At 45.6% G+C, this 25,041-nt stretch overlaps 1 protein-coding gene across 1 annotated transcript in view; it reads right to left on the bottom strand.

The window, feature by feature from the left end:
- Window positions 1-22,541, bottom strand: part of LOC121586417 (glutamate receptor ionotropic, NMDA 2D-like) — a 57,911-nt gene extending 35,370 nt beyond the window's left edge. Inside the window, exons 1-2 of the mRNA XM_041903074.2 lie at window positions 22,300-22,541; window positions 17,519-17,850 (exon numbers count right to left, since the gene is read on the bottom strand). Of these exons, the coding sequence (XP_041759008.2) occupies window positions 17,519-17,850; window positions 22,300-22,524 (557 nt within the window). The 5' untranslated portion in view covers window positions 22,525-22,541. The remainder of the gene's footprint in view (window positions 1-17,518; window positions 17,851-22,299) is intronic.
- Between the last annotated feature and the right edge of the window lie 2,500 nt (window positions 22,542-25,041).

Here is a 25,041-nt window from a genome sequence, read left to right as displayed (position 1 = left end):
GGATGCCAGGAGAACGCTACCTGCCCCAATGCATGGTGCCAACTGTAAAGTTTGGTGGAGGAGGAATAATGGTCTGGGGCTGTTTTTCATGATTCGGGTTAGGCACCTTAGTTCCAGTGAAGGTAAATCTTAACGCTACAGCATACAATGACATTCTAGACGATTCTGTGCTTCCAACTTTGTGGCAAAAGTTTTGGGAAGGCCCTTTCCAGTTACAGCATGACAATGCCCCCGTGCGCAAAGCAAGGTCCATAAATAAATTGTTTTTCAAGATCAGTGTGGAAGAACTTGACTGGCCTGCAGAGCCCTGACCTCAACCCCATCGAACACCTTTGGGATGAATTGGAACGCCGGCTGCGAGCCAGGCCTAATCGCCCAACATCAGTGCCCGACCTCACTAATGTTCTTGTTGCTGAATGGAAGCAAGTCTCCGTAGCAATGTTCCAACATCTAGTGTAAAGCCTTCCCAGAAGAGTGGAGGCTGTTATAGCAACAAAGGGGGGACCAACTCCATATTAATGCACATGATTTTGGAATGAGATGTTCGACGAGCAGGTGTCCATATACTTTTGTTCATGTAGTGTATCTTTCATGTGTCTTCAGCTTCAGGCTTTGTACTTGAAAGATACAACAAACGGAAGGGGGAGAGTGGCAGAGTGGCAGGTTGAGAGACAGCAGGACGCAGGTGGGCAGTAAGGCACTACACTAGAGATCGCTCTATGTCCCAAGCTGCATGATATTATGTTCCAGCCAAGTACAGTTACAGGTAGCTACATGACATTAAATATAAATAAAACAATGAGTTCATTAATAAAACATGTGAACTTGCCTCTCAAGAGAGGGCTTTGGAGTAACCAAAGTTCTACAAACGGCAGGTAGTTTCTGCATATCACATGGATAATGTGCAACGTGAGTGTTTGAGACTTGCAAAGACTGCAGTATGCAGAGAGGTAGGGTCGGCAGACTATTTTCCATAATCTTCGACGCATCTGTAACTCTTTGATCGAGAGTGCTAATGGTTTCCTAGCCCCACTCTGATAATCAGGGGTAAAAGCTATATAGCAATCCACACTAGCTGTTGGCTTTCATGTGGAATATTTTGCTGTTAGGGTTAGTCTGTCTGTTGCAGAGTCTGAGATGCTTCTGTGTCACCATGACAACACTGCACCTAAAAGCACCATTCACAGAGGACACCAGTTAGATAGAATGTTAAAAACCAAACACCGGTTTGGTTTTTCTCTCCTGTCCTTTGAAAGGCATTTGGAATTTGTCGGCAGCGCTTTCTTGTTTTCATGATGCAGCAATTGAAGATGCCCTCATTTCATTTCCCATTACTTATACGAGGCTGTCATATAAAAAGACTACTACACAATATGAGATTTTTATTTACGTCTCACACACTGACCTCTCGCTGACTTCACAAGAGCATTGAGCTGAATTATGATTTATAATTGATGGGTTTTTCAATATCATACAGTCTGAGGAATTATACGCATTCCGGCGCATGATCAGACAAGCTGGAGCCCTACGGCATGGCTTTGGGCTATGTTGGTTTTCATATCTATCCTGTTGCAACTGTACATATAATGGAATGTAAAGTAATGCAATGCAATGTATGTAAGGGCTGTGTGAAGAAGTCATAAAGGGCATTATTACTTTTTTATGACACACACACCCATACCCTATTACACACAATCACGGTCACACATGATTCGTCAAACCAAGCCCATAAAGAGAACACTGACGGCGAATAGAAATCCAAACCCAAGCATAGAGAAATGAAAGTAGGAAACTGTAAGTCGCTCTGGATAAGAGCATCTGCTAAATGACTAAAATGTAAATGTAAATGAAACGCCCTTGGTCTCCATTCTACATTCAAATGATTGTTTTATTGTTTGGAAAAAGAGAGAGAAAACCTGCTGTCAAGGCGTCAGTGTAATGCGGTAGGCGAAGTCAGGCGCAGGACACAGAGTTAATCAAAAGGCGTACTTTACTCGAAGGTAAAATAATCAACAACAACCTCCACGCAGGGAGGGAACAAACCCGCACACTAACGACAACCGAAACATGAACAAACACGCACAACACACAGTGTGAGACAGAAGGTTAAATAGGGAAGACATAACTACATAATGGGAAACAGGTGTGACCAAATAAGACAAAACAAGTCGAACATAGATACATGGATCGGTAGCAGCTAGTACTCCGGTGACGACGAACGCCGAAGCCTGCCTGAGCAAGGAGGAGGGGCAACCTCGGCTGAATCCGTGACAGTACCCCCCCTTGAAGCGCGGCTCCAGCCGTGCGCCGACCCCGGCCTCGGGGACGGCCAGGAGGACACGGAGCAGGGCAGGTCGGATGACTCTGGTGGAAATCCCTCAACATGGAGGGATCGAGGATGTCCCTCCTAGGGACCCAGCACCGTTCCTCCGGACCGTACCCCTCCCACTCCACGAGATACTGCAGGCCCCCCACCCGACGCCTCGAATCCAAGATGGAACGGACCGAGTACGCCGGAGCCCCCTCAATGTACCTCAGACTCCTGGAGTGGACCAGCTACTACCGGCCTGAGGAGAGACACATGGAACGAGGGATTAAAATGGTAATTAATAGGAAGTTGTAACCTATAACAAACCTCGTTCAATCTCCTCAGGACTTTAAATGGACCCACAAATCGCCGACCCAGCTTCCGGCAGGGCAGGCGAAGGGGCAGGTTTCGGGTCGAGAGCCAGACCCGGTCCCCCGGTGCATACACCGGGGCCTCACTGCGGTGGCGATCGGCGCTCGCCTTTTGTCGCCTGATTGCCCGCTGCAGGTGTACATGAGCAGCGTTCCAGATCTCTTCCGAGTGCCGAAACCACTCATCCACCGCAGGAGCCTCGATCTGGCTCTGATGCCAAGGTGCCAGGACCGGCTGATAACCTAACACACACTGGAAAGGCGTAAGGTTAGTAGAGGAGTGGCGGAGTGAGTTTTGGGCTATCTCTGCCCAGGGGATATAACCTGACCACTCCCCCTGCTGGTCCTGCCAATAGGACCTCAGAAACCTACCCACATCCTGGTTAACTCTCTCCACCTGCCCATTACTCTCGGGGTGAAAACCTGAGGTAAGGCTAATCGAGACCCCCAGACGTTCCATGAACGCCCTCCAGACCCTTGAGGTGAACTGGGGACCCCGATCCGACACAATATCCTCAGGTACCCCGTAGTGCCGGAAGACGTGTGTAAACAGGGCCTCAGCAGTTTGTAGGGCTGTAGGGAGACCTGGCATAGGAATGAGACGGCAGGCCTTCGAAAACCGATCCACAACGACCAGGATCGTGGTGTTCCCTTGTGAGGGGGGAAGGTCCATCACAAAATCCACCGATAGGTGGGACCACGGCCGTTGTGGAACGGGTAGGGGTTGTAATTTTCCTCTGGGCAGGTGTCTAGGTGCCTTACACTGGGCGCACACCGAGCAGGAGGAAACCTAAACTCTCACGTCCTTGGCTAAAGTACTTCCCACTAAGACAGTGCACTGTCTGACCGATGCCAGGATGACCAGAGGAGGGTGACGTGTGAGCCCAATAGATCAATCGATCACGAACCTCGAGTGGCACGTACATCCGACCCTCTGGACACTGGGGGGGAGTGGGCTCGGTACGTAACGCCTGCTCGATGTCCGCGTCAACCTCCCACACCACCGGTGCCACCAGACACGATGCCGGGAGTATGGGAGTGGGCTCAATGGACCTCTCCTCTGTGTCATACAGTCGGGACAGGGCGTCTGCCTTAGTGTTCTGGGAACCTGGTCTGTAAGTGAGAGTAAACACAAAACGAGTGAAGAACATGGCCCACCTTGCCTGACGAGGGTTCAGCCTCCTCGCCGCCCGGATGTACTCCAGGTTACGATGGTCAGTCAAAATGAGAAAAGGGTGTTTAGCCCCCTCAAGCCAATGCCTCCACACTTTCAGAGCTTGAACCACAGCTAACAGCTCCCGGTCCCCCACATCATAATTGCGCTCCGCCGGACTGAGCTTCTTAGAAAATAAATCACAGGGGCGGAGTTTTGGTGGCGTACCCGAGCGCTGAGACAGTACAGCTCCAATCCCAGCCTCGGACGCATCCACCTCAACCTGGAATGCCAAGGAAGGATCCGGATAAGCCAGCACCGGAGCCGAAGTAAACAGGTTCTTCAGATGCCCAAAAGCCCTGTCCGCCTCAGCTGACCACTGTAGACGCACCGGTCCTCCCTTTAGCAAGGAGGTAATGGGAGCTGCTACCTGCCCAAAGCCCCAGATAAACCTCCGGTAGTAATTGGCAAAACCCAAGAATCGCTGCATCTCCTTCACCGTGGTTGGAGTCGGCCAATTACGCACGTCCGAAATGCGGTCAATCTCCATCTCCACACCTGACGCGGACAGGCGGTGTCCTAGGAAGGAGATGGACTCTTGGAAGAACAGACATTTCTCCGCCATTCACATACAGGTCATGCTCCAGTAGTCTACCAAGCACCTGACGCACCAGGGACAGATGCTCGGCCCGTGTAGCGGAGTATATGAGAATGTCATCAATATACACCACTACACCCTGTCCATGCAGGTCCCTGAAAATCTCATCAACAAAAGATTGGAAGACTGAAGGAGCATTCATCAAACCGTATGGCATGACGAGGTACTCATAGTGCCCCGAGGTGGTACTAAATGTCGTCTTCCACTCATCTCCCTCCTGGATACGCACCAGGTTGTACGCGCTCCTGAGATCCAATTTCGTGAAGAAGCGCGCCCCGTGCAATGACTCCGTCATACTCGCAATCAGAGGTAATGGATAGCTGTATTTTACAGTGATCTGATTTAGACCACGGTAGTCAATGCACGGGCGTAAGCCACCATCCTTCTTCTTCACAAAAAATTAACTCGATGACACAGGGGAAGTGGACGGCCGAATGTATCCCTGTCTCAGAGATTCGATGACATACAGTGAGGGAAAAAAGTATTTGATCCCCTGCTGATTTTGTACTTTTGCCCACTGACAAAGACATGATCAGTCTATCATTTTAATGGTAGGTTCATTTGAACAGTGAGAGACAGAATAACAAGAAAGAAATCCAGAAAAACGCATGTCAGAAATGTTATAAATTGATTAGCATTTTAATGAGGGAAATAAGTATTTGACCCCTCTGCAAAACATGACTTAGTACTTGGTGGCAAAACCCTTGTTGGCAATCACAGAGGTCAGACATTTCTTGTAGTTGACCACCAGGTTTGCACACATCTCAGGAGGGATTTTGTTCCACTCCTCTTTGCAGATCTTTTCCAAGTCATTAAGGTTTCGAGGCTGGCGTTTGGCAACTAGAACCTTCAGCTCCCTCCACAGATTTTCTATGGGATTAAGGTCTGGAGACTGGCTAGGCCACTCCAGGACCTTAATGTGCTTCTTCTTGAGCCACTCCTTTGTTGCCTTGGCCGTGTGTTTTGGGTCATTGGAATACCCATCCACGACCCATTTTCAATGCCCTGGCTGAGGGAAGGAGGTTCTCACCCAAGATTTGACGGTACATGGCCCTGTCCATCGTCCCTTTGATGCGGTGAAGTTGTCCTGTCCCCTTAGCAGAAAAACACCCCCAAAGCATAATGTTTCCACCTCCATGTTTGATGGTGGGGATGGTGTTCTTGGGGTCATAGGCAGCATTCCTCCTCCTCCAAACACAGCGAGTTGAGTTGATGCCAAAGAGATCAATTTTGGTCTCATCTGACCACAACACTTTCACCCAGTTCTCCTCTGAATCATTCAAATGTTCATTGGCAAACTTCAGACGGCCCTGTATATGTGCTTTCTTGAGCAGGGGGACCTTGCGGGCACTGCAGGATTTCAGTCCTTCACGGCGTAGTGTGTTACCAATTGTTTTCTTGGTGACTATGATCCCAGCTGCCTTGAGATCATTGACAAGATCCTCCCGTGTAGTTCTGGGCTGATTCCTCACCGTTCTCATGATCATTGCAACTCCACAAGGTGAGATCTTGCATGGAGCCCCAGGCCAAGGGAGATTGACAGTTAGTTTTGTTTCTTCCATTTGAGAATTATCGCACCAACTGTTGCACCTTCTCACCAAGCTGCTTGGCGATGGTCTTGTAGCCCATTCCAGCCTTGTGTAGGTCTACAATCTTGTCCCTGACATCCTTGGAGAGCTCTTTGGTCTTGGCCATGGTGGAGAGTTTGGAATCTGATTGATCGCTTCTGTGGACAGGTGTCTTTTATACAGGTAACAAACTGAGATTAGGAGGACTCCCTTTAAGAGTGTGCTCCTAATCTCAGCTTGTTACCTGTATAAAAGACACCTGGGACCCAGAAATCTTTCTGATTGAGAGGGGGTCAAATACTTATTTCCCTCATTAAAATGCAAATCAATTTATAACATTTCTTACATGCGTTTTTCTAGATTTTTGTTGTTGTTATTCTGTCTCTCACTGTTCAAATAAACCTACCATTAAAATTATAGACTGATCATTTCTTTGTCAGTGGGCACACGTACAAAATCAGCAGGGGATCAAATACTTTTTTCCCTCACTGTATGTTTCCATAGCCGCCGTCTCTTCCTGTGACAGAGGATACACGTGACTCTGGGGAAGCGCAGCGCCTACCTGGAGGTTTATCGCACAATCCCCCTGTAAATGGGGTGGTAATTGAGTCGCCTTCTTTTTACAGAAAGCGAGAGCCAAATCGGCATATTCAGGCGGAATGTGCATGGTGGGAACCTGGTTTGGACTTTCCACCGTAGTTGCCCCTACGGAAACACCTACACACCTCCCCAAGCACTGACTTGACCATCCCTTGAGAGCCCTCTGTTGCCATGAAATAGTGGGGTCATGAGAAGTTAACCAGGGAAGCCCCAACACCACGGGAAACGCAGGAGAATCAATCAGATATAGACTAAATATTTCCTCATGCCCCTCCTGCGTCTTCATCCAGAGTGGCGCTGTGACCTCCCTAATCAGACCTGACCCTAAAGGGCGACTATCTAGGGCATGGATAGGGAAGGGCACATCGACTGGCACAATAGGAATCCCTAACCTACGGGTAAACTGACGATCAATAAAGTTCCCAGCTGCGCCTGAATCTACTAGCGCCTTATGCTGGGAATGAGAAGAAAACTTGGGAAATACAACATTAATACACATATGCGCAACAGGGAGCTCTGGGTGAGTTGGGTGCCTACTCACCTGAAACGGTTCATCAGTGCGCTGCCTACTGCCTCGACTCCTTGAAGGCCCTCCCCAGCACCGACCAGCAGTGTGTCCTCTGCGGCCACAGTTGGTGCAGGGGACGGCCCCTCTACCGGTCTCCCTCATAGCAGCACCTCCGAGCTCCATAGGGGTAGGGTCGGAGGTGCGGGGGATGGAATGGACGGCCCCTGATCCGGACGTCCGTAGGTAGCCAACAGGTTATCCAGTCGAATTGACATATCCACCAGTTGGTCCAGGTTTAGGTTGGTGTCCCTGCAGGTCAATTCCCGACGAACGTCCTCCCTCAAGCTGCAACGGTAGTGGTCGATGAGGGCCCTCTCATTCCATCCTGCGCTGGCAGCCAGAGTCCGAAAGTCCAGTGCACATTCCTGCGCGCTCCTCTTCCCCTGTCTGAGGTGGAATAGACGCTCACCCACCACTCTCCCCTCTGGTGGATGATCGAATACCACCCTAAAGCGGCAGATAAACTCTGCATAGCATACAGTTGCGGCGTCTATTCCCCCCACTCGGCGTTGGCCCACTCCAGCGCTTTACCGGACAGACAGGAGATGAGGGCGGACACGCTCTCGTATCCCGAGGGAGCCAGGTGGATAGTTGCCAGGTAGAGCTCTACCTGGAGCAGAAAACCCTGGCACCCAGCAGCTGTATAGGGATACCTCCTCTCTCCCATCGCTCCATAGTATTCACTACTTGTTCCATAGCGGTGCCGAGAGCCTGGATCATGGCCGCTTGTTGTTGGACGCGTTCCTCCATCGATCCGGCTGGCATAGCTGTACCTGCTGACTCCATGTAGATGGTGCGTGTTTCTGTCAAGGCGTCAGTGTAATGCGGTAGGCGAAGTCAGGCGCAGGACACAGAGCTAATCAAAAGGCGTACTTTACTCGAAGGTAAAATAATCAACAACAACCTCCACGCAGGGAGGGAACAAACCCGCACATTAACGACAACCGAAACATGAACAAACACGCACAACACACAGTGTGAGACAGAGGGTTAAATAGGGAAGACATAACTACATAATGGGAAACAGGTGTGACCAATTAAGACAAAACAAGTCGAACATAGATACATGGATCGGTAGAAGCTAGTACTCTGGTGACGAAGAACGCCGAAGCCTGCCCGAGCAAGGAGGAGGGGCAGCCTCGCCTGAATCCGTGACACCTGCCGACCAATATGAAACTATTCATCCCACTGTATAGTAGTTGCTTTTCTTATAAGATGAAAAAAGACAATGTGTCAATGTTAGCATTCACTTCAACTCTGCAATGCCACTGATCTCTCTTGGTGAGTGCCATGTTGTCATGGCGACACACAGAACATTGTGAGGTGAACAAACAACCAGAAGCTACGGACTATTTGAATATAGATTTGTCTCTCGTGCCGGAACAAAGATAACTCATAATGGCTAATGCATTCAGACAAAGAGAGAGCGAGAGAGCGAGAGAGAGAGAGAGAAGCTAGGAAAGAGAGAGAGAGGATAGGCAGAGAGGGAAAGTGTGTGGCTGTGTGTAACTGCCTCTGACATTTCTACCTTGCATTACACCATCATAACCAATTATCCAATTTACGTGTAAAAGATGCCGCATCAGATCTCTTTTAGAGTAGGGCCAAGGGAGGAGAGAGATGGGGGGAAAGGAAGAGCAGGGAGAGGGAAGAGATGGAGTGATGAGAAAAAGAGATAGAGACAGGGAGAAAGAGAGGAGCGAGAGGGCTGTGAACTGACAATCGATGGGAGAGCGTGGGAGGGAGAGAAGGAGGGAGGATGGAGGGGAGAGAGAATGAGATTAGATTGAGGATGAAATTGAATGGTGGAATAAAAACAATGCATGAAGAGCATAGCTGTGGGAGAGATAGAGGGAGGAGAGAGGGGTGCAGGGATGAGAGAGAGAAGGAGAGGTATGGAAGGGGATGCAGGTGAAATAATTGTGAGATAAAGAGGGGAGAGTGGTGAGAGGTAGAAAATTGTAGTATTGCCCTGACTGGTCAAAGAAATGCATTAAAGAGACCCATTATAGCTGGCACATTAACAATGAATGAACAGTAGGTGGTTATTAATAAATAAATTGGTACCATTTAGGCCTTTGGTAACACTTTATTTGGATAGTCCATCTGTAGATGCTTTACAGACTACAGTGCCTTCAGAAAGTATTCACACCCCTTGACCTTTTCCACATTTTGTTGTGTTACAGACTGAATTTAAAATGAATTAACTTTAGATGTTTTGTAATAATGTCAGATTTTTGGTAATAATGTCAAAGTGGAATTATGTTTTCAGACATTTTTACAAAATAATTAAAAATGAAAAGCTTAAATGTCTTGTCAATTAGAATTCAAACCCTTTGTTATGGCAAGCCTAAATAAGTTCAGGAGTAAAGAATTGCTTAACAAGTCACATAATAAGTTGGATGGACTCACTTTGTGTGCAATAATAGTGTTTAACATGACTACCTCATCTCTGTACCCCACACATACCAATTATCTGTAAGGTCCCTCAGTCGAGCAATGAATTTCAAACACAGATTCAACCACAAAGACCAGGGAGGTTTTCCAATGCCTTGCAAAGAAGGGCACTTATTAGTAGATAAAAAATAAAATAAAAAGCAGATATTGAATATCCCTTTGAGCATGATGCAGTTATTAATTACACTTTGGATGGTGTGTCAATACACCCAGTCACTACAAAGTTACAGGCGTCCTTCCTAACTCAGCTGCCGGAGAGGAACTAAAGGCCCATGGTGACTTTAAAACAGTTACAGAGTTTCGTTACAGAGTTTAATGGCTGTTAGGAGAAAACCGAGGATGGATCAACAACATTGTAGTTACTCTACAATACTAACTTAATTGACTGAGTGAAAAGAAGGACACCTGTACAGAATAATTTGTAAGTCGCTCTGGATAAGAGCGTCTGCTAAATGACTTAAATGTAAATGTAATAAAAATGTTCCTAAACATGCCTTCTGTTTGCAACAAGGCATTAAAGTAATACTGCAAAAAATGCTTTTTGTCCTGAATACAAAGTGTTATGTTTGGGGCAAATTCAATACAACACATAACTGAGTACCACTCTCCCTATTTTCAAGCATAGTCATGGCTGCATCGTGCAATGGTATGCTTGTAATCGTTAAGGACTGGGGAGTTTTTCAGGATAACAAATTAACGGAATGGAGCTAAGCACAGGCAAAATCTTAGAGGAAAACCTGGTTCAGTCTGCTTTCCACCAGACACTGGGAGATGAATTCACCTTTCAGCAGGTCAATAACCTAAAACACAAGGCCAAATCTACACTGGAGTTGCTTACCAATAAGACAGTGAATGTTCTTGAGTGACCGAGTTACAGTTTTTACTTAAATCTGCTTAAAAATCTATGGCAAGACCTAAAAATGGTTGTCAAGCAATGATCAACAACCAATTTGACAGAGCTTGAAGAATTCTGAAAAGAATCATGGGTAAATGTTGCACAACCCAGGTGTGGAAAGCTCTTAGAGACTTACCCAGAAAGACTCACAGCTGTAATCGCCAAAGGTGCTTCTACAAAGTATTGACTCAGTGGTGTGAATACTTATGTAAATGAGATATTCGGTATTTCATTTTCAATACATTTGCTAACATTTCTAAAAACATGTTTTCACTTTCTCATTCTGGGGTAGTGTGTATAGATGGGTGAGAAAAAATATGGGTGAGAAAAAATATAAATGTTGAATTCTATGTTGGCCAGGGTGGTTCCCAATCAGAGGCAGCTGTAGCTTGTTGTCTCTGATTGGGGACCATACTTAGGCAGCCTGTTTGGCACGGTTATTTTGTGGGATCTTGGTCCGTAAGGTTTGTTTTGGTGTGTTAACTTAGGACTTCACGTATCGTTTGGTTTGTTGTTTTGTTAGTGTTGTGTACGAAATAAAAGATGTACGCATATCACGCTGCGCCTTGGTCCGCTTCATCTTATAACGATCGTGACACCAGGCCTTATTAGTTATTATGGAATACATCCTCATCATTTCATTGAATCCCCCAATGCTAGTCAATAAACTAGCTTGATTCGCATAGAAAAGTAATGTATCTTCAACTTGAGTCGCATGGATGCAAGAAGTTATCTTTAACTTGATTCACGTGGACTCAACAAGTTATGTATCTTTAACTTGATTAGCAGGGACTCAACAAGGCTTGCAACTTTAACTTGATTCATATGGACATAAGTCATGTATCTTTAACTTGATTCACAAATTAACATGGTTCATGCATCTTTAATTAAACACAGGAACATGGCTCATGTTCTGATTCTGATTCATGGCTCATTACTTTATGCTGACACATACTGTATATGGACGGACATGGACATACAGCATGTACACATGGCTCATGTATCTTTCAGGCAAGTGTACTGAATGAATGACATGAGAGGGACTTGGAGGAGTTGCCTATGAGACACGGCTGACAGGCAACAAAAGACAGACGGAGGAAGATAAAGAGACTTCCCATACACAACTGGGAAACAGTCAGGGAGAGAGAGAGAGAGAGAGAGAGAGTGAGAGAGAGAAAATGAGAGAGCGAGAGAGAGAGAGAGAGAGAGAGAGAGGGGTAGAGGTGTTTCAGCTGTTGATGGGGAGAGAGAGGCAGACAAGGGGGAGAGACAGAGAAGAGAGAGAGAGAGAGAGAGAGAGAGAGAGAGAGAGAGAGAAGGAGCGGCAGAGACAGACACAAAGAGAGAATCACAGACGACAGAGTAAGGCAGACAGAGAGAGAGACAAGGAAAGCCAGAGGCAGACATACGGTGCATTCGGAAAATATTCAGACCCCTTGACTTTTTCCACATATGGTCTCCTGAGTGGTGCAGTGGTCTAAGGCACTGCATCGCAGTGCTAACTGTGCCACTAGAGATCCTGGTTCGAATCCAGGCTCTGTCGCAGCCGGCCGCGACCGGGAGACTCATGGGCGGCGCACAATTGGCCCAGCGTCGTCCAGGGTAGGGGAGGGAATGGCCGGCAGGGATGTAGCTCAGTTGATAGAGCATGGCGTTTGCAACGCCAGGGTTGTGGGTTCGATTCCCACGGGGGGCCAGTATAAAAAAATATGTATTCACTAACTGTAAGTCGCTCTGGATAAGAGCGTCTGCTAAATGAATAAAATGTAAATGTAAAAAATGTTACGTTGCAGCCTTATTCTAAAATGGATTAGGTAAATACAAATCCTCATCAATCTGCACACAATACCCCATAATGACAAAGCAAAAACAGGTTTGTACAAATTTTAGCAAATGTATTAAAAATAAAAAACACAAAAACCTTATTCACATTCAGTTGAAGTCAGAAGTTTACATACACCTTAGCCAAATACAGTGGGGAAATTTTTTATTTAGTCAGCCACCAATTGTGCAAGTTCTCCCACTTAAAAAGATGAGAGAGGCCTGTAATTTTCATCATAGGTACACGTCAACTATGACAGACAAATTGAGGAAAAAAAATACAGAAAATCCCATTGTAGGATTTTTAATGAATTTATTTGCAAATTATGGTGGAAAATAAGTATTTGGTCACCTACAAACAACCAAGATTTCTGGCTCTCACAGACCTGTAACTTCTTTAAGAGGCTCCTCTGTCCTCCACTCGTTACCTGTATTAATGGCACCTGTTTGAACTTGTTATCAGTATAAAAGACACCTGTCCACAACCTCAAACAGTCACACTCCAAACTCCACTATGGGCAAGACCAAAGAGCTGTCAAAGGACACCAGAAACAAAATTGTAGACCTGCACCAGGCTGGAAAGACTGAATCTGCAATAGGTAAGCAGCTTGGTTTGAAGAAATCAACTGTGGGAGCAATTATTAGGAAATGGAAGACATACAAGACCACTGATAATCTCCCTCGATCTGGGGCTCTACGCAAGATCTCACCCCGTGGGGTCAAAATGATCACAAGAACGGTGAGCAAAAATCCCAGAACCACACGGGGGGACCTAGTGAATGACCTGCAGAGAGCTGGGACCAAAGTAACAAAGCCTACCATCAGTAACACACTACGCCGCCAGGGACTCAAATCCGCCAGTGCCAGATGTGTCCCCCTGCTTAAGCCAGTGCATGTCCAGGCCCGTCTGAAGTTTGCTAGAGTGCATTTGGATGATCCAAAAGAGGATTGGGAGAATGTCACATGGTCAGATGAAACCAAAATTGAACTTTTTGGTAAAAACTCAACTCGTTGTGTTTGGAGGACAAAGAATGCTGAGTTGCATCCAAAGAACACCATACCTACTGTGAAGCATGGGGGTGGAAACATCATGCTTTGGGGCTGTTTTTCTGCAAAGGGACCAGGACGACTGATCCGTGTAAAGAAAAGAATGAATGGAGCCATGTATCGTGAGATTTTGAGTGAAAACCTCCTGAATTGAAGATGAAACGTGGCTGGGTCTTTCAGCATGACAATGATCCCAAACACACCGCCCGGGCAACAAAGGAGTGGCTTCGTAAGAAGTATTTCAAGGTCCTGGAGTGGCCTAGCCAGTCTCCAGATCTCAACCCCATAGAAAATCTTTGGAGGGAGTTGAAAGTCTGTGTTGCCCAGCGACAGCCCCAAAACATCACTGCTCTAGAGGAGAACTGCATGGAGGAATGGGCCAAAATACCAGCAACAGTGTGTGAAAACCTTGTGAAGACATACAGAAAACGTTTGACCTGTGTCATTGCCAACAAAGGGTATATAACAAAGTATTGAGAAACTTTTGTTATTGACCAAATACTTATTTTCCACCATAATTTGCAAATAAATTCATAAAAAATCCTACAATGTGATTTTCTGGAATGTTTTTTTCTCATTTTGTCTGTCATAGTTGACGTGTACCTATGATGAAAATTACAGGCCTCTCTCATCTTTTTAAGTGGGAGAACTTGCACAATTGGTGGCTGACTAAATACTTTTTTTCCCACTGTACATTTGAACTCAGTTTTTCACAATTCCTGACATTTAATCCTAGTAAAAATTCCCTGTCTTAGGTCAGTTAGGATCACCACTTTATTTTAAGAATGTGAAATGTCAGAATAATAGTAGAGATAATTATTTATTTCAGCTTTTATTTCTTTCATCACATTTCCAGTGGGTCAGAAGTTTACATACACTCAATTAGTATTTGGTAGCATTGCCTTTAAATTGTTTAACTTGGGTCAAATGTTTCGGGTAGCCTTCCACAAGCTTCCCACAATAAGTTGGGTGAATTTTGGCCCATTCCTCCTGACAGAGCTGGTGTAACTGAGTCAGGTTTGTAGGCCTCCTTGCTCGCACACGCTTTTTCAGTTCTGCCCACACATTTTCTATAGGATTGAGGTCAGGGCTTTGTGATGGCCACTCCAATACCTTGACTTTGTTGTCCTTAAGCCATTTTGCCACAACTTTGGAAGTATGCTTGGGGTCATTGTCCATTTGGAAGACCCATTTGCTACCAAGCTTTAACTTCCTGACTAATGTCTTAAGATGTTGCTTCAATATATCTACATAATTTTCCTTCCTCATGATCCCATCTTTTTTGTGAAGTGCACCAGTCCCTCCTGCAGCAAAGCATCCCCACAGCATGATGCTGCCACCCCCGTGCTTCATGGTTGGGATGGTGTTCTTCGGCTTGCAAGCCACCGTCTTTTTCCTCCAAACATAACGATGGTCATTATGGCCAAACAGTTCTATTTTTGTTTCATCAGACCTGAGGACATTTCTCCAAAAAGTACGATCTTTGTCCCGATGTGCAGTTGCAACTGTAGTCTGGCTTTTTTATGGCGGTTTTGGAGCAGTGGCTTCTTTCTTGCTGAGCGGCCTTTCAGGTTATGCCGATATAGGACTTGTTTTACTGTGGATATAGATACTTTTGTACCTGTTTCCTCCAGCATCTTCACAAGGTCCTTTGCTGTTGTTCTGGGATTGATTTGCACTTTTCGCACCAAAGTACGTTAATCTCTAGGAGACAGAACGCGTCTCCTTCCTGAGCGGTATAAAGGCTGCATGGTCCCATGGTGTTTATACTTGTGTACTATTGTTTGTACAGATGAACGTGGTACCTTCAGGCGTTTGGAAATTGCTCCCAAGGATGAACTAGACTTGTGGAGGTCTACAATTTTTTTTCTGAGGTCTTGGCTGATTTCGTTTGATTTTCCCATGATGTCAAGCAAAGAGGCACTGAGTTTGAAGGTAGGCCTTGAAATACATCCACAGGTACACCTCCAATTAGATTTAGATTTTAGTCATTTAGCAGACGCTCTTATCCAGGGTGACTTACAGTTAGTGAGTGCATACATTTTTTTTTTTACATACTGGCCCCCCGTGGGAATTCACTCAAATTATGTAAATTAGCCTATCAGAAGCTTCTAAAGCCATGACATAATTTTCTGGAATTTTCCAAGCTGTTTAAATGCACAGTCAACTTAGTGTATGTAAACTTCTGACCCACTGGAATTGTGATACAGTGAATTATAAGTGAAATAATCTGTCTGTAAACAATTGTTTGAAAAATTACTTGTGTCATCCACAAAGTAGATGTCCTAACCGACTTGCCAAAACTATAGTTTGTTAACAAGAAATTTGTGGAGTGGTTGAAAAACGAGTTTTAATGACTCCAACCTATGTATGTAAACTTCCGACTTCAACTGTAAGTATTCAGACCCTTTGATATGAGACTCAAAATTGAGCTCAGGTGCATCCTGTTTCCATTGATCATCCTTGAGATGTTTCTACAACTTGATTGGAGTCCACCTGTGGTAAATTCAATTGATTGGACATGATTTGGAAAGGCATACACCTGTCTATATAAGGTCCCACAGTTGACAGTGCATGTCAGATGGAAGCCACTCCTCAGTAAAAGGCACATGTCAGCCCGCTTGGGGTTTGGGCAAAGGCACCTAAAGGACTCTCAGACCATAAGAAACAAGATTCTCTGGTTTGATGAAACCAAGATTGAACTCTTTGGCCAGAATGCCAAGCGTCACGTCAGGAGGAAACCTGGCACCATCCCTACGGTGAAGCATGGTGGTGGCAACATCATGCTGTGGGGACGTTTTTCAGCGGCAATGACTGGGAGACTAGTCAGGATAAAGGGAAAGATGAACGGAGCACAGTACAGAGAGATCCTTGATGAAAACCTGCTCCAGAGCGCTCAGGACCTTAGACTGGGGCGAAGGTTCACCTTCCAACAGGACAACAACCCTAAGCACACAGCCAAGACAATGCAGGAGTGGCTTCGGGACAAGTCTCTGAATGTCCTTGAGTGGCCCAGCCAGAGCCCAGACTTGAACCCGATCGAACATCTCTGGAGAGACCTGAAAATAGCTGTGCAGCGTCGCTTCCCATCCAACCTGACAGAGCTCGAGAAGAATTGGAGAAACTCCCCAAATACAGGTGTGCCAAGCATGTATCTTCATACCCAAGAAGACTCTAGTCTGTAATCGCTGCCAAAGGTGCTTCAACAAAGTACTGAGTAAAGGGTCTGAATACTTATGTAAATGTAATATTTCTGTTTTTTAATTTGTAATAAATGTACTAACAATTCTAAAAACCTGTTTTTGCTTTGTCATTATGGGGTATTGTGTGTAGATTAATGAGGGGAAAAACAATTTAATCAATTTTAGAATAAGGCTGTAACGTAACTGTGACGTGTACTGAGTATACGAAGAGGCAGGACGCAGACGCAGGAATTAACAAGGTCAAGGTTAACTTAACAATGAGAAAGATAATAATAAAGAGCGAGTAAACGACACAACGCTAACAATTACACACAACATCATCCAGAACAGTCCAGGCCTATTTAGTGGTGGTGATGAGATGATGAGGTGCAGGTGCGCTAGAGGTGATTAGGATGTGTTGGGTTTCCTTTCCTGTGTTTTCCGAGGTGGTGCGCTCAGACCAGTGGCTAAGTAGACCGGCGAATCAGAGCACCGGAGGGGAGCAATGGGAGGAGACGTGACAGTAACAAAATGTGGAAAAAGGGGTCTGAATACTTGCCGAATGCACCGTAGACAGAGAGAGGAAGAGATAGAAAGAGAGAGGGGGGAGAAAGAGAAGAGAGAGAAGGAAAGGTATAGGCGCGCTGAGGAGAGACAGAAGCAGATGGACAGAAAGAGGCAGGCAGAGAAATAGAGAGAGAAGGAGATGGATAGAAAGAAGCAGGCAGAGAAATAGAGAGAGGAGGAGATGGAGAGAAATAAGCAGAGAGAGAGAAAGAGAGAGAGAAGAAGCCAGCAGTAGCAAGTGACACTCCTCCGCCACAGAGGAGAAGTTCTGAAGGAGCAGTTCTGAAAGAGCAGTTCTGAAGGAGCACCTACGCTCTCCTCACCTGATCCTGTCTGGCACCCTCTGCGTCTGGTTGCCATCTGTCTGGCAGTTGCCTGCGAAGTAGTGTGGCCCTCGGGCCCAGCCGTACTCCTTCCTCAGAGCCATGGCTCCGTGGGTCAGCACAGACACCCCTTTGGCAATCCTCCGGCGGGGCTCATCTCTCCAGCCCTGCGGCCGCACTGCGAACAGGGCCTTGGGGAGGCCCTCCAGGCCAAGGCCAGACAGGGCTGGCCCCACAGCGAACCACATGTGGGAGTGTCCGGCCTGACCCGAGGCCCAGGCCGCCTTGAAGATCAGCGCAGCCTCCTCCTGGGAGCAGTAGAGGAGACGCACCTGGAAGGAGCGGGGGAGGAGGAAGAGGGGGGAGAGCATGTGGTTACGTGGGAGTCTTGTTGGACCGAACTGGGTCAAATTATGTCAGTCACACTGTGGCAGTTTTGGGGGAGTTCACTGCCCTCTTTGAAAACATCTCAACTCAGATCATTTCTCATTCAGGCTGCAGCAGTGGACAGTTTTTGGGGTGAAATGTTATATTGTTACATAATTTCTGTTTATTTTTGTTCATTCTCCTATTTCTTATTTACATACACTATATATACAAAAGTATGTGGACACCCCTTCAAATCAGTGGATTCGGCTATTTTAGCCACACCAGTTGCTGACAGGTGTATAATGGTCTGGGGCTGTTTTTCATGGTTCGGGCTAGGCCCCTTAGTTCCAGTGAAGGGAAATCTTAACGCTACAGCATACAATGACATTCTAGACGATTCTGTGTGTTCTAGGTTTTGGTTTTTCCATTTCTGTTTTGAGGTTGGACTTTAGCACGTATAGCACGTTGGGCGCACCGATTGGTGTCACCTCGTTAGTCAGTATGTGTTACACCTGTGCTGGTTGCCGTCTCGTTAGTGGGAAGGTGTTTCAACTGTGCTGGCCCAGGTGCTATTTAAGTGTGGCTAGCCTAGTGCTCTTGAGAAATGTGGTGGGTTAACACCTTTAGTTGACTCGCCCTATTGCTAGAAAAACAATCCCTTATCTGATCTTCCCTGTTTTCGCTTTGCTCCACTTTTTGGTTTGCTTCCTATCCTTAAGTTTGGTGTGAGTTTTGTTTGACTCTTTACATTTTAGTCATTTAGCAGACGCTCTTATCCAGAGCGACTTACAGTTAGTGAGTGCATACATTATTTATTTTTATTTTTTCATACCTGCCCCCCATGGGAATCGAACCCACAACCCTGGCGTTGCAAACACCATGCTCTACCAACTGAGCTACATCCCTGCCGGCCATTCCCTCCCCTACCCTGGACGACGCTGGGCCGATTGTGCGCCGCCCCATGGGTCTCCCGGTCGCGGCCGGCTACGACAGAGCCTGGATTCAAACCAGGATCTCTAGTGGCACAGCTAGCACTGCGATGCAGTGCCTTAGACCACTGCGCCACTCGGGAGGCTTAGTGGGCAAAGTTAGTGGGCGCTCATGGTGGGTGTCTTTTAGGTTGCAGTTGTTGTTGCTAGACAACTTTCAGTGGACACCCTCATGAGTGTCTTTCAGAAACCCTCCTAAAACCCCACCTGGTTTGGTTGTTGTCAGTGACTCTTGTTAGTTCCACTTTCTTTTTGAGCAACAATTTTTTTTTTTCTTGCTGGGGAACTTAACAAAATGTGTGCTCATCCGGGATCTTGTTTCCCATGAGTATGGTTGTTGCTCTTATCACCTACTCTGAAGCTCTGCTGTGCCCAGATATGAGTGTTCAGAATAGCCTTTTGTGGTAGAGTTTCTGTCCCTGACATCCACCCTGAGGGGTTATAAGACTGGTGGAATCATTTTGAAAGTTGCATAAACCCACAGGCTTAAAACATTTAAGCCATGGACTTTAAGTTGGAAGCATTTGTGGAAAAACCTACATGGGAGATCCTAGATAAATGTACAAAGGCGAATCTGCTCATCATTGCAAAGCATTATGCCAAAGTGGTATGTGGCAATCCAAAAGCAGTAGTTAAAGAGTTGATCGGTACTGCTTTGGTGGAGGAGGATATCTTTCCGGAGAGGGAGGTTGATGAAAAGGGTCCTGCGGGTGGTAGAGTACATCCCGTAGACGTGCAACTAAGGGAGTTAGAACTAAAGGCAAAGTTGGAGCAACAAAGATTAGAGCTTGAACAACAGAAATTAGAGCTTGAGCACAAGGAAAGGGAAAGAGAACGTGCAGCCAGACTAGAACAAGAAGAACGTGCGCATGCCATTTGATTAAGAGAGATGGATCTGGAAGTACTCCGAATCCAGTCAGGCCATCCAGCACCCTCAACAGAGTTTGATCTTGGTCAGAACAGCCAGCTTGTACCGCCTTTCAACGAAAAGGAGGTGGGTGTATATTTTACTCTGTTTGAGCGGATTGCCACATCCCTAAAATGGCTGTGATATATTTGGTCACTGCTCCTCCAAATTGTTCTTGTAGGAAAAGCTCAGAAAGTGTATGCCGCTTTATCTCTTAACCAGAGTTCAGATTATGACACTGTTAAAACTGCTATCCTTCGGGCTTACGATTTGGTCCCAGAAGCATACAGACAACAGTTCCGTAAATTACGAAAGACAGTATCACAAAGCCATGTTGAGTTTGCAAGGGAACAAGCATGTCTTTTTGATTGGTGGTGTGGTACTCACGAGGTTAAGGACCTTGAGGATTTAAAGACACTCGTACTTCTCGAGCAGTTCAAGAATTGCCTTTATGAAAGGGTTGCTACCTACATTTCTGAGCACAAGGATCTCACTCTTGAGAAAACTGCAGTCCTTGCATATGAGTTTGTGTTGACATAAAACTACCTTCACAAACAAAGCACCCAGTAGTTATCCCTACGCAAAAGCCAATCCAGGGAAGTCACCTCCTACTACGAGGTTTCAGTCCTTTTCTACAGTGCCCAAAGATAAATATCGGCAGAAAACTGGTTTATCGTATCCACCAGTTTGTCATTACTGCCATGAGAAAGGACACATTGTCTCTGTGTCCTAAGTTGAAACAGAAAAATGAGAGAAAGAAAAAAAAAAATTCTTGTTGTGGGAGCACTGCAGCCCATTAAGTCTCTGGTTGGGACTGGTGTATCTCCTAAACAAGATTTTGGATCAGATGTGTATGAACCCTTTGTTTCAGACGGGTTCGTGTCTCTGCAGAGTGGCGATGCTGTTAAGCAGCCGGTGAAGATACTGTGAGACACTGGGGCAGCCCAGTTCTTCATTTTAAAGGGTGTTTTGCCTTTCTCTGGCACTTCAGCAACTGGTTACAGTGTGTTAGTACAAGGTGTGGAGATGGGTTGCATGGATGTTCCTTTGTATAATGTGGAACTCCAGTCTGATCTTAATTCTTGTTACGTTGTCGTTGGAGTGAGGCCTAGCCTACTGGTGAAGGGGGTCTCATTCATTTTGGGAAATGATACGGATGGGGGGAAAGTGGTTCCAAATCCTGTCGTTTGTAATGAACCCAGAGTAGAGGAACCTGATGGGTTATCCGAAATGTACCCTAGAGTGTTCCTGTGTGCCGTTACATGTTTCATTACACGTTTTGTTTTGGTTGTTGTCAGTGACTATTTGTTAGATCCCCCTTCTGTTTGAGCGACATTTTAGGTTTTCTTGCTGGGGAATGTAACACATGGAAGACAAGACTGAATTCAATGTCACAGACCAAACTATTTGAAGTATGCCAGGTAACTTAATAAGTATTCAGAGAAACTGGCGTAATGTCTTTGCATATTTCCAAGAACGGTGATTGGAGTGTCTTTCAGGTAATTGGTTACCAAGACGATACTGTACTAATCAGTGTCAAATTAATTCTCAGCAGGAGTGAAATCCGGTATAGCCTGCACAGCAGAGTCCTTGTGTCACGCCCTGACTCAGGGGACGCTTATATGTTGAGTCAGGGTGTGTATATTCCTTGTTGTGCTTTGTCTATGTTTAGGATCTAGTATGTCTAGATCTATGTTGGCCGGTGTGGTTCCCAATCAGAGGCAGCTGTCGCTCGTTGTCTCTGATTGGGGACCATACTTAAGCAGCCTATTGGCACTGTCTAGTTGTGGGATCTTGTTCCGTGTAAGGTTTGTTTTCTGTACTACCTTGGACTTCACGTTTCGTTTAGTTTGTCGTTGTGTTTATTTGGTTTAATAAACATGTATGCATATCACGCTGCGCCTTGGTCTGACCCGTCATTAAACGAACGTGACACCTTGGGAACAAGGTGGAGAAACACTGTCCAGCAGTACAGGTACACTGCAATGAAAGGACTGCAAAGACAGGACGATGGCATGAAATACAACAAAGGTCCCCACAGTCCTGTGCCTGGGGCTGGTATAGCGGGTTGAGCTACCATCTGCAGCACATCTATCCAGTCTGATGGTCCGTGGAGCTTTTAGTGCAGACAGGGAATGTGCAGGACTGGGGCATATACACAACTGCATGTTTACCCCTTCAGTGTGGGATCAAATCCCAGTCCCACAGCTATTCTGTATGTCTCCCTTCTACCTTCAATCCTGTCTCAAGAAATACAAATGAAAATGACAAAATGATTAAGAGGAGTAAATAAAAAGGTCCCCAGTGTAGACCCCCTGCTCTAGTGGTAACACACCCGCTCCTAGCACATATACATGCCTCCCTACCGGGGACCTGGTTTCAATCCCCAGTGTCTGTCCTTCCTGTAGTGTCTCCCCTCTTCATCAGTATCCCCCTCTACTTCTGTACCATCAGACAAAAAATCATAAAGCATAAAAATACGGCAGATAAAAAAAAGACGGTAGAAGCCATCTCACCTGCGCCTCGTTCTCCTTGAGCAGCCTGCTCGTGCGCGTCCCTCCCGGGTCGTCGGTGACGTTGAGCATGACCACGCCCTTCTTCTCCCAGCCGATGAAGGATCCGTCCGTCAGGGCCTCCACCATGGCCAGGAAGTCCTCATAACCATGGTGACGCGTGGCCACCACGGAGAAGGAGGTCCAGTCGAACTCCTCCAGCACCTCAAAGACCACATCCAGCTGCATGGCTGTAGAGCAGGTGAACTGGAGGTAGATGGAGCCGCTCTCCTGGGGGAGGAGGACAACAGTGGTGTAGAGAAGGGGGAGAAAACAGTTTGTTAAAAAGTGAAATGGGTTTTCAGGACAGGGAGGGGGAAAGAGGGAGCGAGAGAGTGCAGTGATCTGGAGGATGGAGCCGCTCTCCTAGAGGGTTGTGTTCAGTTGGGAGAAAACGTTTTAAAGCGGAGTGAAATGGGGAGGTAGTATCTGTCCATAAGAACACAGAATTTCATTTTCTGCTATAGAGGAGGAATCCAGGCCTATTATTCACAAAGAGTCTCAGAGTAGGCGTGCTGATCTAGGACCTGTTTTGCCTTTTAGATCTTAATGAGTAAGATACAACGACAGGAGAGATCTGATCCTAGATCAGCACTCATTCGCTGAGACGCTTTATGAATACAGTGGAGTCAGTGTTGTGTTTAATAGGGATTACATCCCTGCCGGCCATTCCCTCCCCTACCCTGGACGACGCTGGGCCAATTGTGCGCCGCCCCATGGGTCTCCCGGTCGCGGCCGGCTACGACAGAGCCTGGATTCGAACCAGGATCTCTAGTGGCACAGCTAGCACAGTGGCACAGATTGTTTTCGAGGAAACGAGGAGGTAGTACCTGAACTTGTCCAATAAGAACACAGATTTTCCCTACTGAACATGGCCAATGTTAGGAGTAATGTAAAATTAGAACGACAGTGTGAGCTTAATTCAGTCCTAGACGCATTGCAGTGGCTTAGTCAAATGAAGGCCTATTTAGACCATACCATTGGTTAAGAAAGATACATTAAACTTGTGGTGCATCAAGTTTCTTACCTGTTCAGTGGCTTACATTCATGCAATAGCAATTTTACCCACGGTTAAATAGGCCTATAATCACACAATGTCTCTTGGTACAATAAAACCCCTACTACTGCTGCTACCCCCAGGCAGACTGTTTTCAAAGTAAGAAAAGCTTCCTGTTTTCAAGTAAGAACTACATGCGTAGGTAGGGTTTTTAAACAAAGACACTGCGCAAACATCAATACGGCCATTGTAATTGAATTCCAGTCTCAATATCCTTCCTCCCTCCCTTTCTTTTTTTCTCTTTGTCTGTCTTGTCTACTGTGAAGTCTTTCCAGTACAGTCCTACAGTTTGTCCCAAATGGCACCCTATTCCCTTTATAGTGCACTACTTTTGACCAGAACCTTATGGGCCCTGATTAAAAGCAGTGCACTATTTAGGGAATAGGGTGCCATTTGGGACACCGCCAGTATGTCCCTGTGTTTTACCAGAAGTACATTCAATTATTCGTTATTCACTGTGCAACTATTTCTATTTTTTATTACATTTGTTATCTTAGCTTTAGCTCTGCATTGTTGGAAAAGGACCCGTAAGTAAGCATTTCACTGTTAGTCTACACGTGTTGTCTATAAAGCATGTGACAAATCATTTTGAGTTGATTTGAAATTCTGTATTGCACTGTAGGTCATGATTTTCAATGAAAAATACTTCCTTTCCTTCATCTTCACTGATCTGACCAGACTGGAAAGCCTACACTTGTCCAGTTCTTTTAGATTAGGATAAGAACAGATGAGGGAATGGAGACAGACAAGATAACAGAGGCAGAGATGGGCAAAGATACTTAAAAATGTTTCTTGTTACAAAATACAAAATACTTTTGCCAAGTCATGTATTTAATAAAAATACTTGCAAGTAGCCCCATTAACTACAACAACATTCTCAGTAACGGTTACAGAAACGTTTTACTTGCTATGACTGTGATGTTGTTGTTTATCTACCTTAGTTGAATACTCTGGATAAGAGTGTATGCTAAATGACCAAAATGTAAATGTTAAAAATTAGCACTTGCAAAGCACACTGGGTATTATTGTAATGAGCTCCACCCCCAAACAATTTGTTTTTGAATAAAATGTGGCCTTGTTTGTGGGCAGAGATAATTAGAATAATACCCAGTGCAGAATGCAAGTGTTCATTTTTCCATTTCCATTTTCACATCATAGTGTCATCAGACTTCTGATACCAATGCAGCAAATATGGGGTGATAGGGGGCCACAAAATTGTGAACCGCTATATTTTTTTTAAATGGAAAAGTATTTTGTATTTTGAAAATACAAAAATACAGCTCTCTAAAGCAGCATTTCCCAAACTCCGTCCTGGGGATCCCATGGGGTGCACGTTTAGTTTTTCGCCCTAGCACTACACAGCTGATTCAAATAATTAAATATTGATGATTAGTTGATTATTTTAATCAGCTGTGTAGTGATAGGGCAATAAACAAATAGTGCACCGCTTGGCGTCCCCAGGACCGAGTTTGGGAAACACTGATCTAAAGTATCTTGTTACAGAATACATTGGATTGTAGTTCAGGCCAGTGAAATACAAATTACAAAATACTTAAAAGTAATTAAAATACGTATTTCAAATACATGTAAAAGAAATACTGCCCATCTCTGAACAGAGGACTACAATTGAGATGGAACTATATTATGCA

This window comes from Coregonus clupeaformis, chromosome 17, assembly GCF_020615455.1.
Source record: "Coregonus clupeaformis isolate EN_2021a chromosome 17, ASM2061545v1, whole genome shotgun sequence".
Taxonomy (NCBI): domain Eukaryota; kingdom Metazoa; phylum Chordata; class Actinopteri; order Salmoniformes; family Salmonidae; genus Coregonus; species Coregonus clupeaformis.
Note: the sequence above shows the minus strand (reverse complement) of the source record. Positions and strands in the feature narration are given on the sequence as shown.